We start from the raw sequence: 15,000 nt of genomic DNA on the forward strand, positions 1-15,000 counted from the left end.
AAGGAGGGTCCTTAGTTGCCGGAAGTGGTCTTCCAGTGCAGGGCAGAGGAGAGGGCAATGCCGGAATGATGCCAATTCCGTGCCGCAGGCGTAGTAGGTACCGGTATACTGGGTACGCCAGTGATCTACCCGTATCCTACTTATTGTGGAGGAGATGTGTGAAGGCAGTGAAGCTAGGGTGGGAGGGTTTGGTCCAAGGTAGGACATCCAAACCTGGCGTCCTTATATACCCGTCATGCGTACGTTAAAGGACCACACGACCCATCCTGACCAAAACATGGCTCGGCAGTGCCTAGGTTGTGCTTTCATGAGGATATATATGCACTTAGTACAGGAGAAACATAGACTTAACCTACACAAATATAATACAAGGCCAAAGGCCAGCTATTTCTACACAACATATAAATTTCCTATCCCTTCCACTTCTGCAGCGGCGATACTATAAGCTAAAATACCGCGTCGAAGCACATGTGAGGGACTTGGTTCACCACATATGCGTGTGTGTGTGTATGTGTGAGTGTGTGTGCGTGTGTGTGTGTGTGTGCGTGTGTGTGTGCGTATGATTATGTGTGTGTGCGCGTGTGATTATGTGTGTGTGTTTGTGCGTGTGATTCAGTGTGAGCTTGTGTGTGTGTGTGTGTGTGTGTGTGTGTGTGTGTGTGTGTGTGTGTGTGTGTGTGTGTGTGTGTGTGTGTGTGTGTGTGTGTGTGTGTGATTCATCACCATTGTCTTGGATCACGTGTTGGGCTCATGATCGACAGCTATTTCTCCCTCGGAACAGAGCTCAGAGCTCGTATATGACCGATCTATGGGTAATGCTGTGACCTTACACGCACACACACCTCCAATTCCCCGCCCATGGGAGTTGGAGTAACAACCCGCAGCGAAGCGACACTAAAATTATTTCAGCCCTGGGCGGGATTCGAACCCGGACCGCTGTAGGGACGGCTGGGAACTCTACCACTGTGCCATCGAGTGTATGTGTAATTGTGTGTGTGCGCGCGCGCGTGTGTGTGTGACCAAATTTTCACATTGAATGAGAATCAGACAAGAAACAATGGTCTCAAACTGTCCGGAAATAGATTCAATTTGGAAGTAGGTAGAAACAACTTTGCCAACCGTGTAGTTAATGAATGGAATAAACTTCCTGCACAGGTAGTGCAATGTAGTTCAGTTCGAAGCTTTAAGAATCATTTAGATAAATACCTAAGTAAGATGCTGTAATGATTATAATTTATCTTATATTATTTGTTTTTGTTTTGTTATAATTTGTCTGTCTGATTTTCATTTATTATTAGTTATATGTCAATTTATTATCATTTACTATTTACCTGTTTGTTTGTTATTCAACTATACCTATGCATTTATTTATGTATTTTATTTGTTATTTACATTATTATAGTTTTAATTTATTATTAATATGATTTTTTTTTTTTTTTGCATCCGACCTAGATATGGATCAAAAGGTCTCCTGTCGGCATGCTCCGCCTTTGTAATCCTTTGTATGTGTGAATGTATATCTGTGTGCATGTGTGTATTACTTGTCAACTGACAGATGTGAATTGTTTCAGTCAATAAGAAAACAATAGATATAAATAAATGAATAAATAACAAAGCATAAGATAAACAATAACTAAATAGATAATAAAAGAAGTAACGGAAACATGTAAACTTAACTGAAACCATGAATATTTTCTAAGGATACATTCTCTCCTACTCCAGCCGTTTAATTTTTTAAGTTATTCCCAATTAACCCCTTTCCCTTTTTGGATTAACATTTAATAATCAATATTTAATAATAAATATTATTCAAGTATATAATATTGATAATGATAATATATCAAATATAAGATTGTATATAATTAATAATTAATATTTCGTGATCATTTTCACTGAAAAACGAAGTGCATGTCCCATAGAGTTATTTCACACTTAAAATTATATATACACTATATATATATATATATATATATATGTATATATATATATATATACAATATATATATATACAATATATATATATATATATATTCCTCTGAAGGAGCATAGAGCGAAACCGGTCAGGAATAAACTCAAACTCGGAACTAGACACTATATATATATATATATACAATATATATATGTATATATATATATATATACAATATATATATATACAATATATATATATATATATATTCCTCTGAAGGAGCATAGAGCGAAACCGGTCAGGAATAAACTCAAACTCGGAACTAGACCCGTGACTTCTTTTTTCACCTTCAACATATATACAATATATAGATACAGTGTATATATATATATATATATATGTATATATATATATATATATATATAATTTCAAGTCCATCTATACAATTAAAAAAGTCTATATATTTTCAATCGTTCTACATACCAAAGTCAAAAGGTATAAAAACCACTCAAACCCATTTGATTCCAACATACTCCACTCCCATTCACCCTCCCTTTTATCTTGGCTCCTCCTGGATGACGGGTCATCTCTGCATCTCGCCCACTGCCCTGGGTCAGAAGCAGTGTCGCAAGACACAGCACATCCACAGCAAGGCCACTTCATTTAATCGGCGACCCCTCCCCCCTCTCCATCCCCTCGTGCAGAAAAGGAGAAGACGGGGAGAAATCCCTTCGTGCTGCGTCAATATATTATCCATACATACGCCCTCACCCACCCCTATTAATCTATTTATGGATGATATGAATAAACATAACAATGTGTGTGTGTGTGTGTGTGTGTGTGTGTGTGTGTGTGTGTGTGTGTGTGTGTGTGTGTGTGTGTGTGTGTGTGTGTGTGTGTGTGTGTGTGCGTGCGTGTGTGCGTGCATGCCTATGCTCCCTATGTGCACATGTACGATAATTATGCGTGTGCACGTATGAATGTGTACAAAGTGCATGTCATCCTACTACGAATGGAGTATTGATGGGGCGTTTTCATTTGACTAATTTTCCCTTCGTCATGCGGGAGGCCTTGTGCATTCAATTCATGGACAACAATGTTTACCCTTGGACCCAAACATGGCCTCCTCTGCGTTCGAGTGTGTGCAAAAGACGACTCGCGAAAAATATATATTTATTTTCGCTAAATTAGGCAAGACAGGATACTGATCAAAGACAATTTTTCATCTGGCAAGCAAATTGGAACTTTTCTTTGTGTAAAAAAAGCAAGGGAAGTTAATATATATAATAATTTTCCTAACATATTTCTGTTTCTATATATTTCGTGGTATACGAACAAGACTATCTAGTAACCATGGCATAAAGATGAATTAAGAATAACGTCTATTGACGGTGACGTCACAAGCTATTACCATTTCTCAAAAGCTTTTAGTAATGAATTATCAACTCTCAACTCTTGATGTCTGCATTTACAAATAATCTCGTCTAAACATCAGAAAACAATAAAACGAAACAAAACAGTTGGGAAAAGAATGAAAAATTCCAATCAACTTGTGAATAGTAACTGTTCAGATTTGGTTATGTATCCTCAAAACAGCGACACATCCATTATTTTTCTTGTTCTTTACAATGTTGCCAAATACTATCAGCATGTGTGCGTGCATGGAAACTCTATATGCAAGCGTGCTTGATTTGTGGATATATCTAAAGTAATTGAACAATCAGTGCAGCAGGCAATCATGGTATCATGATTTGACCCAAAGTGGAAGGTATAATCATGCATTCAAAGATAAAGAATTTTTCTTGTATTTATTAAACGTTGTGCGTCACAGATGCCCCGAGACCGTTGAGAATCAAGAGCGACATAACGTCACACGGCATTGGCTGACTGTCGACTCAGCCCAACGATCCAAACCCTGTAAATAGCTTCGTTTGAGGATGTTGGTAGGTTAACTTCCCATTACAAATGAAAATACAAAAATCATTCATAGCTTCTGTAACGTAGTACATAGCATTGGAATATAAAAATAAATAATAAATAGTTATATAAAACACTGCAGTTGAAGAAATCTGCTTTAGCCAATAATATTTAAGATTATACTTTCAATATTGCTCAACGTAAGGACCAACCTACCTCGGTCGTTTTTTTTTTTTTTTTAATATTATTAAAAAAAAAGTTGATTGTTTAGTCAATACATACATTGAAGACATAGAAATTATAGATATATAACTGCCATCCAAAATAAATATAATATGGCAACTATCAACAGAGATATAGAGAAATTGTGAAAACGGGGAAAGCGCATCAAGTTAATAGTTAAATTTGGAAATTAACAAGCCAACAAAACTAACATTTTTAGTTATTAGTCACATAAAACGCAATTAAATATTGCATATACTGTATTTATATATAGTCATATGTATATTTGTACTTATACTAAGGAAAATTTTCCCAACAATTATGAAAAAAGGAAGTAAATTGTAGAATTTTTCTTGAGAGAAAACAGAAGGCAGGGAGAATGAAATGTTAGGAAATGAAATACATTTATTATATTAGAGCAACATTATTTCATTTTGTACCATCACCAATTATATAAGATAATACTGTAGTAATACAATTCAGAAAAATAGCTGTCGTTCTTAAAGATCACAGTAAAATTATTTTTTATACTTGAACGCGTTTATATGAGTACGTGAACATGCATATTTATGTGAATATATATAGATATATAAGTATATGTATATATTTCATATGCTGCTTTCCTGAATATCTTTGACAAGGCTTCATTTCTTTGGTGCGGGGCGGGGGTGGGGGGAGGTCCCAACTATCGACCACATATTCATAGGCGACAAAAAACGTAAAAAACAAAAACAAAAGATAAATAAAATAAAAAAGGATTCTGGAATGATTTGATGTGTTTTATATGGCTGCACTGGTTTCAAGTTAACCAAACGATGAGTAAATTTCACGAAAAATCGAATGAGAAAATTTTCAAACCCAAACAATGGATATTTCTTAAGGTGGTAATGATAACGATGGTATTGATATTAAAAATAACATTAATTATAATGATAACTATAATAGCTTAGATTAAGTTAGATTGCGTTATATGAGGGGAAACACGCCAATCTACAGTAGAACTTCCAACAAATTGAATGAGTACATTTCTGATTTCGAATTGTCAGCCATCTTTTAGATAAAATATAAAACAACGGTACAGCCGAGACAAGTCGCCATTCTAACTACAGTTGGGATCCAGAGTGAAGTCGCCATTCCAACTACAGTTGGGAAACGGATTGAGGTCGCCATTCCAACTAAAGTTGGGAAATAGAGTGAAGTCGCCATTCCAACTGCATTTGGTATATATCCGTACAGGTCAGGAACAGAGGCTCACCTTCACCGGAACACAGCCGTGACGGTGGGGAGGGGCGCCTCCGTCGTGGGCGTGGTATTAGTGACTACGCCGCCGCAGCCCCCGCCCCCGGAACCTCCAGAACCGCCACCACTAATAACACCGGCACTGGTCCCTCCCTGACCACCGATCTGGAAGCCCCCAGATCCACCAGAGCCCCCGGAACCACCTCCACTAACAACGCCGGCACTGGTCCCGCCCTGACCCCCGATCTGGAAGCCCCCGGATCCTCCAGTACCTCCAGAACCACCGCCACTAACAACGCCGGCACTGGTCCCACCCTGTCCTCCGACCTGGAAGCCCCCGGATCCACCAGTGCCCCCGGAACCGCCGCCACTAACAACGCCGGCATTGGTCCCACCCTGTCCTCCGATCTGGAAGCCCCCGGATCCAGCAGAACCTTCTCCGTCTGTGACCCCGGCAAATGACCCTCCCTGTCCTCCGATCTGGAAGCCCCCGGATCCACCAGTGCCTCCGGAACCACCGCCACTAACAACGCCGGCACTGGTCCCGCCTTGACCCCCGATCTGAACTTCCTCGGAGCTCTTGTGGTCCTGGGAGCTGCAGACTTGACACTTGTGATGGTGTCCCAGCCCACGGCGGGACCGGACTTCGTACGAAGTGGACACCCGAGCTCCCCCTCCTCCCTCGGGCAGAAGGGCCCTCCCTCTAGAGTCCTGGGTTTTTTGTCTGGGGAAAATAAGGGGTACATCTGGGTTGTGGGGGTTTTGTCCGGAGGTGATAATTGGTCCGTTTGGGTCGTGAGGTTTCTGTCCGTGGGTAACAAGAGGTCCGTTTGGATTGTGGGGCTTTTGTCCGGAGGTGACAATTGGTCCGTCTGGGTCGTGGGGTTTCTGTCCGGTGGGGACAATTGGTCCGTTTGGGTCGTGAGGTTTCTGTCCGGGGATGACAAATGGTCCGTTTGGGTCATGGGGTTTCTGTCCACCTACTATCACCGGCCCATTGGGATCATGAGGTTTTTGTCCTAAAGGGACAAGTGGCCCTGTAGGACGGTGTGGCTTTTGTCCCGAAGATCTCTTATGCAAAGCGGACTTGTGGGGCTTTTGGCCACTGGAGACAACCGACCCACTAGGATCATGGGGTTTTTGCCCACCGGGGACATTCGGCCTGGAAGGCTCAAGGGGTTTTTGCCAACTAGGGAAATTCGGCCCGTTGGGATTGTGGGGCTTTAGTCCGCTGGAGATATTCGGTCTGTGGGGATCATGGGTACTTTGTCCACCAGGGACTACTGGCCCATTGGGGTCATGGGGCTTTTGTCCACTGGGGACAATTGGCCCGCTGGGATCATGTGGTTTTTGTCCACTAGGGATAACTGGCCCGCTGGGATCATGGGGTTTTTGTCCACTGGGGACAATTGGACCGCTGGGATCATGAGGTTTTTGGCCACTGGGGACAACTGGCCCGCTGGGCCGGTGCGGTTTTTGTCCCGTGGATCTTTTCTGCAGAGCTTTGCCAGCGTACGGAAATACCGTCCCCGTGGAGTCATGGGGCTTTTGTCCTGTGCTCGTACCCAGGCCATGGTTGTGTCCTCCCCCGTGGTTGTGTCCTCCTCCGTGGTTGTGTCCGCCGCCGTATCCTCCTCCAACAAAGCCAGAGTCGATGACTGGATTCCTCCCGGTGGGCTTCTGTCCGCTGGAAATCCCATAACCGCCTAGGTTTCCGCCTCCATAACCGCCACCTAGACCGCCGCCGCCACCTAGAACGCCACCGCCATAACCGCCACCTAGACCGCCACCGCCTCCATAACCGCCGCCTAGACCGCCACCACCTCCATAACCGCCGCCTAGACCGCCACCGCCTCCATAACCGCCGCCAAGACCGCCACCGCCACCTATGACCCCGCCATACTGTGGCAGGGCGGACGCGGCGACAACCGTCAGGAGCAACAGGAGCAGCACGCCCTTCCTCCTCCTGCAAACAAAATGGGAAGATATTATGATAACAATAACGATCTATCTATCTATATACTTCAAGGGCCTCTTTCCCCTCATAAGGGAGGCCAAGTCAAAAAGACGCACCTACTCCCATCCACCACCCATTTGTTCCTCTCCCATCTCAGCTCCTCGTGGATGAAGGGTCATCCCTTTCTCCTGCCCACTGCCCGGGTGGGTCAGAAGCAATGCAGCAAGACACAGCACATCCGCAGCAGGGCCGCTTCACTTCAATTAGCGACCTCCCCACCCCCACCCCGTCCCCTCATGCAGAAAATAGAGAAGACGGGGAGATATCCCTTGGGGCTGCGTCAATGTATATCATCCACACACAATCGCAACTATTGTTGCCTCCAGTTTCACCAACAAACAACCCGCAGCCCCACAGTGGCTGGCATCGGTCCTCGGACGAATTTTTCTGTCTGAAAAAGAATATTTGACTGCTGTCTGTGTAGTGTTAGTGTGGGTCTGTCTCTGCGTCACTGGTTGATGGGAGGTGGATGACAGGAGCAGTCGCCGGTTGTGAGCAAATGGACTTAAACATTTCAAAGCGCAGTGTAAGCTTCATGGTCTCTTGCAGTCTCCTCCACTGTTATGTTCTTAGGAGTGAAACGCCGAAAGGAATATGATTCAAATTCCAAGAGAGGAAGGTACTCGGGAAGACAGAGCGCCAGTCAGTCCCGCTAACATCAAGCAGAGATTCGCCTTGCATCAGCCAACGGGAACCACCAAACAACCTATCCAATCTGTACACAATACCATAGTCAAGGCGTTATCATACGGGGATATTTTTCCTCCGACTGTTGAAGCAGATTTACAACACATCTTTCGGGAAGGAATCGGATTATATGCTGGAGGAAAATGATTTTCGTCCAGCATAACAAATACCATTCTATGCATTTTAATTGAGAAAACAAAAGAGTTTGCCTGAAGTTATTTTACGGCTGAAAAAAAGTGCTGGAGGTGGGCGGTACCGCCGAAGAATTGGAGGTTGAAGGAAAAATAGCCCAGTGTGATAACGCCTCTGTCTATATGTCAACAAACTACCAGGAATAAGTCGACGAACCGCCAAATATGATCAATTGAACCGCCAAATATGGTCAATTGAACCGCCAAATATAGTCAACAGAACATGTCACAAACTTCTAATCTATCTATATACCAAGAATATTTCCCCCTTATAATGGAGGTAGCCAAGTCAAAAGGCAAGTACCCACTCCCGCCCATTCCACTCCCATCCACCACCCTTTCCTCCCTCTCATCTTAGCTCCTCGTGGATGATGGGTCACCCCTGCAACCCGCCCAATTATGGTAAAACAAAATTGACGTCAAACAACCGCACAGAAATTTTAGTTTACCAGTTTAAGCTAAATTTTGTACGAAACATCTAAGAAAGTTGTTCATGGTGATATATTCTAAGATAAGAATGGAGGAGAGTGCAAGAGACTATAAGGCCTGTACTAGGCAGTTCTATGTCTCATCTTCTCTTAAAGCAATCAACCGTTTCATCGCTTATTCCAGAGTTACTAAGTCTATTCTATTCGTTAGCCATCCTGTTGGTAAACCGGTTCTTGTCTATTTCTTGTCGTTTGGTTTGTCACAAAATCTGGCTGATAGAATATATGTATATATATATGTGCATATATATACATATATTATATATATACATACATATATATATATATATATATATATATATATATATATATGAACATACAGAGTCCAAGAAATGTATTCACTCTTTGCATTCTAGTTGTTGTTTTTTTCGGACACCCTGTCTACAACCTCAGCTGAAGAACGGAGAACATTTCTCCAAAAATTAATTAATAAAGAATTTCACCAAGTTGGTGGGATAAACGAACAAAAAAGAGGGAAAGGGCGCGCCAGTATGTGTTCTGAAGAGTTGATTGAAGAATTAAAATCACGAAAATTGGGTTGACAATACGTAGACTTGTCTTTTTTTCTTTTTTCTTTTTCAAAAACACAAAATTACCAAATTCTCAGGAATACTAACCGTACAGGAGTGACGAACGACACAAAAAGTAAATGAATTGAAAACTATTTCTCAAAGGTACTGGTTATACAAACAGGTATTTAATAAACAAATAGATAAAAATAAGTAAATAAATAAATGAATAAATAAATACCTAAGTAAATTAAAAAAAAAAATCTTTACCGTCCTTGTGTTTTCAACCTGGCTTACATAGGCTTACCCTTGAGGATACCCCAAGGGGAGATCAATGCCGTACGCACTGAACAACGTATAAGCAAGGCAAATATATACATATTGTATGTATATACATACATACACATATATATATATATATATATATATATATATATATATATATATATATCATTATCATCATTTAGTATTTTCACGTAGTTGCATTTACTATATTGGGTAAGCCATGTACTGTTTCACTACTCGCAAATATACACAACATCTTATTTTTATGTGTTTTAACTTGTCACAAAGGGGGGGAAAGAGGGTACACGGATGACACTAAGGATGTTCAAAAAGAGAGAAAACATTAAAAATTCCTACTCTACACAGACCACAGTATAAAATGTTTTTTCTTTTTGTTTAAATTAATTTGATTTATATATCAAGGATTGATAGACACTTCCCAGGTCTGTAAAATATTATTGCTATCAAATAGAATATTTTTTCGTTTATCCTTTAATTCTGTACTACCTAATAAACACAACATCTTCGCTTAAACAGTAATGAAAAATATCTAACGATTATATCTTCAAGATAAGAATGGCTTACGAACAGAAAGACAAAACTATTGAAAACATATCTTACATTTTAGGAGATGGTTTGGATAAACGCGGTTTGCGGAGAGGATCCTGAACGGCGAGGAAGACTTGATGAAGACTATTTGTGCTCTGTCATGTCTGCAACTCCACCTTTATAGAGGCACGGTTTGGCCTCTCCTTTGTTGACAGTCCAGTTGCCGATCATCCCTGGGCTAAACCATTACACAATCCCACCTGACGTCACACAAAACCCGCTTTGATCATAAAACCACCACGAATTCAACCAAACCTAAAAGTGTGATTCATAAACTGGGAAAATAACAAACAACCGAAGATTTATTTTTGGTGTAAAGAGACGAGTATACTTGGTCGAGGAATCTGGAACGATGCACAGGCGACATGACGTCATCAATTGTTTAGCTTCGCAGAAAGTTCGGGAGAAGAGTTTTTCCTGGAAAACAACCTTTTACAGTGTCTTGGGCAAAACCAAAATTCGACTCTGTCATTTTTAAGAAAGTTTCAGTCTTCATTCGAATTTCAGACTTTCAAAGAAATATAACGAATTACATCAGCCTCAATACAACAAACGCCACGTTCTATACACGCAATAATCATCACATACATACTTATACTAATATAATTACATACATATACACTACGACCGGAGATAATAGTCCATGATGAATTTTTACCATATCTCAATAACTACTACGTCGATTTAGATGAAAATTTACATGGCTTTAGATTACACTATCAGTAGCCTTTCATTAAATTTTGAAGTCAATATCTTTGTTAATTTTTTAATAATTTTATTCTTTTTTCAGGTGAACAGAGATGATAGTCCTGTTAAAAGGATTTATGTATTTTCGTTAATTATAAGGATAAATATACAAAGTAAAGCAAAATAACAATTTTAAACAACCCATACCATAAGTATACAACATAACAATCAATTACAAGAATGAAATATTAAATATACATCTCATAAATTTATTATTAGTATTTGATATATGATCCATTTTGTCTGATGACCTCAAATATTCGATTGGTAGTTGAATCAGTCAGTTTTGTGATAGTGGCGGGTGGTACTGTTCTAGCAGCTTCTTTTATTGCTTCCCACAGTGAATCCTTAGACGTATATTGCTTGCCATTTAAGTAGATCTTCTTTTTTATGATACTCCACAAGTTTTCAATCGGATTTAAATCCGGAGAACAGGCTGGCCACTTCATCAAAGTGTCTCCATTAAATCCCATGGAGGAGAGCATTTCCGTTGTTCTCTTGGCAGCATGTGCTGGTGCATTATCATGCATAAAAATGACTTTTGTGAGCTTTGATAATGGGAGTTCATCCAGCCAGTCTGAGAGGACATTTTTAATAAAGTCACAGTATGTTGTCGCAGTAATTTTCACACCTTCTGGCACTTTAAATGGGCCAATCATAGTGTCTCCCACCCCCTTGTTGACGCCGCAAACGCATGTGAGCTGGGTTATCATTAAATATCCAACCTTTGCTCCATCCATCAGGCCCGTCTAACGTGGCTCGGCACTCATCTGTAAATAATATATTCTTAACATCGGTTTTCATGTGTTTCCTCGCCCATTCTAGCCTAGCTTTTTTATGTTTCGGTTGAGACAATATCTTATTTCGGGTTGTTTTGGAGACATCTTGAATTCCAGCATCTGCAAACAAGGTTTTACTTGTAGTTCCAGGGTTTTTCTTTACGCATCGCTTAAGATGAGAGATGTCACGCGATGTAACAGACTTGAACTTCCCATTATCACTGCGCACTTTCCTAAATTTGGGATTTTGTAAAAATCTACGAACTGTCTTTATATGTCGACCTAGTTTCTTGGCTACTTCACCAGCTGACTTTCCTTGCGCTATTTCCTTTATAATTTTGTTTCTCTCACACTCTGTAAGATCTTTCCCACGCCCCATTCTTTAATATTCAATAGGAGGAATTCCAGCATCTGCAAACAAGGTTTTACTTGTAGTTCCAGGGTTTTTCTTTACGCATCTCTTAAGATGAGAGATGTCACGCGATGTAACAGACTTGAACTTCCCTTTATCACTGCGCACTTTCCTAAATTTGGCATTTTGTAAAAATCTACGAACTGTCTTTATATGTCGACCTAGTTTCTTGGCTACTTCACCAGCTGACTTTCCTTGCGCTATTTCCTTTATAATTTTGTTTCTCTCACACTCTGTGAGATCTTTCCCACGCCTCATTCTTTAATATTCAATAGGAGGACTATTATCTCTGTTCACCTGAAAAACAAATAAATTGGATTATTAAAAATCTAACAAAGATATTGACTTCAAATTTTAATGAAAGGCTACTGATAGTGTAATCTAATGCCATGTAAATTTTCATCTAAATCGACGTAGTAGTTATTGAGATATGGTAAAAATTCATCATCGACTATTATCTCCGGTCGTAGTGTATACATACATACACATGTGCATACAAGTTTCCATATCCAATGTTTTTTCACACATGTACAAGCCCCAGAGGTCTGCAACGAGGCGCCTCCATATATCTTCTTAATACGAAATTATACAAAACAGCAAATTATCACTTTTACCAACCGGACATTTTGAGTAAATTAACAAAACAATTTGAACGGGATTTATGTAAAGATAAACTGAACAATAAGGTCACACATTATATATATAGAATACGTACCCGTTCTGAGATCGAGAACAGAAAACATGTTGATATATAAACTATTTCAATTCAATTAAATATCACAGTCCAACCAAAAAGAAGCCAAAATAAAACATAGTGCCAAATTTACCTCAATGTTTCACACAAATCAAAGAAAGTGTATTTAAATTACCATCCTTTTAAAATCTAAATAAGAGAATCTATGCAAACATACAACGACGAACAACTAAATTAATACAATATACTAGAAACCAGGAACGGAAATCCCCGTCTGGGGTATTGGCTGCTTGTTATTGTGGCAAAGTAGCATGCAGTTGATACTTTAGGGTCTATATGGGGTGCCCCTACGGACCAGAGCCACACATCATTTTGTCTATGATAGAGGAAAACTCTGTTCATAGAGAAATTATGACACTTTTATACTACGACTGTCCCTCCGTTATGCTGTCCCCCAACCTCTTGTTGCTGTCCTGTACCATTTCTCTGAGTATTCTTTTTCTGTGGTGGGGGAATTCCCTGTGGTGGGGGAAAAGAATACTGCCACCAAGTATTCCCACTTGGATCGTAAGAGGCGACAAGAAAGGGACGGGGATTAGGACTAGGTATCCTTCTTCTTGTAGTCCCACAGGGGACATTCCTAAACGAAAAAGTAAAGGCATAAGAGGGTCTGGGAGTTTTCGGACCAGCACCCTAAGGTTTGGGTCTTTTAATGTGCGTGGATGTGGTACAGATGAGAGTAAAAGGGAAGAGATAGGTAATATGTTTGTGAGAAGAAAGATGGATGTGTTGGCTTTGAGTGAAACTAAGTTGAAAGGGAAGGGTGAGTGTAAGTTTGGGAGTGTAAGTGGGAGGTTATCAGGAGTGAAGAGAGGGCGAGGGAGGGAAGGGGTGGCTATTCTAGTAAGTGAAGAGATAGGTAAACGTGTAGTGGAGTGGAAGGAGGTTTCCTCAAGGATAATGTGGATGAAGGTGAAACTGGGAAAGGAGATGTGGGTCTTTGTAAGTGCATATGGGCCTGGTAGTGAGAAGAGTGTAGAAGAAAGGGAGGCCTTTTGGATAGATTTAAATGAGTGCATAGAGGATTTAGGGAGAAATGTCAATGTAATAGTATTGGGAGACCTTAATGCTAGAGTAGGAAATAGTCCAATCGATGGAGTGGTTGGGAAATGTGGAGTTCCAGGAAAGAATCGTAGTGGAGAGTTGATGGTGGAAATGTGTCTAGAAAGAGAGTTGATGATAGCAAATACAGTGTTTCAGAAGAAAGTCAAGCATAAGTACACATGGGAGAGGGTGGTGGAGGGAAGGGTGGTAGATAGAGCGTTAATCGATTATGTAGTGGTAAATAGGATTATGATAGGAAGAGTTAAGGATGTACATGTGCTAAGGGGAGAGGGTGGGGAAATATCAGATCATTTTTTGGTGGAAGGTAAGTTCAGGGTGGAGGATAGATGGAGGAAGAGGAAAGGGACAAAAGGTAGGGAGGTTCTTAGAGGGAACTCTTTAAATGAAAAGGAAAAGGAGTAGTACGAAAAGAAGCTGAAGGAGGAGTGGGAGGGAGTGAAGGATAGAATAGAGCTAGGTGTGGAGGAGGAGTGGGGATGGTTCAAGGAGGGAGTCACAAAGTGTGCAAGGATGGTGTATGGAACAAGAAGGACAGAAGGAAATAGAAGGAAGGGTAGTGAATGGTGGGATGAGGAAACAAAGAATGTTGTAGAAGAGAAGAAGCGAGTTTTCACAGATTGGTTACAAAATAGGACGAGGGAGTCATATGAGAGGTACAAAGAAAAGAAAAGAGAAGTAAAGCAAAAGGTAAAGGAGGCAAAGAGGAGAGCAGATGTGAAATGGGGTAAGAGTATGACAGAATTTTTTTAAAGTAATAAAAAGATGTTTTGGAAAGAAATTAAGAGAGGAAGAGGAGGCGAATCAAGTAGAGAAGAAAAGGTAAAAGGTGCAGATGGAGAGATGATAATAGAAAAGAAGGCAGTAAGGGGAAGATGGGCTGAATATTTTAGGGAGTTGCTAAATGTGAATGAGGATAGGGAGGGAAAAATAGCTGCAGTGGGAAATGCGAAGAAAATGAGAGTGATGAGTGAGGAGAATGGAGGAGAAATAAGGAAGGATGAGATGAAGGCAGTTGTTAAGATGATGAAAGCAGGTAAGGCACCTGGTCTGGATGGATGCCATGCAGAATGTCTGAAAAAGGGAGGTACAGTGATGGTGGACTGGCTGGTGAGGTTATTTAATGTTTGCTGGAGAGAGGGTAGAGTGCCGGAGGACTGGAGGAGTGCCTGT

The 15,000-nt window shown here is 40.7% G+C and overlaps 1 protein-coding gene across 1 annotated transcript; it reads right to left on the reverse strand.

Annotated features, from left to right (window-relative positions):
* Nucleotides 1-4,500: 4,500 nt before the first annotated feature.
* On the reverse strand, nt 4,501-10,532 carry LOC143026206 (uncharacterized). The gene is made up of 2 exons (XM_076186231.1): nt 10,086-10,532; nt 4,501-7,253 (listed from the first exon to the last, which is right to left on the reverse strand). Coding segments are annotated over exons 1-2 (1,950 nt in total). The 5' UTR covers nt 10,088-10,532; the 3' UTR covers nt 4,501-5,305.
* Nucleotides 10,533-15,000: the final 4,468 nt, after the last annotated feature.

The sequence above is a fragment of the Oratosquilla oratoria genome, chromosome 6 (assembly GCF_046742065.1).
Source record: "Oratosquilla oratoria isolate Oo_2021 chromosome 6, ASM4674206v1, whole genome shotgun sequence".
Taxonomy (NCBI): domain Eukaryota; kingdom Metazoa; phylum Arthropoda; class Malacostraca; order Stomatopoda; family Squillidae; genus Oratosquilla; species Oratosquilla oratoria.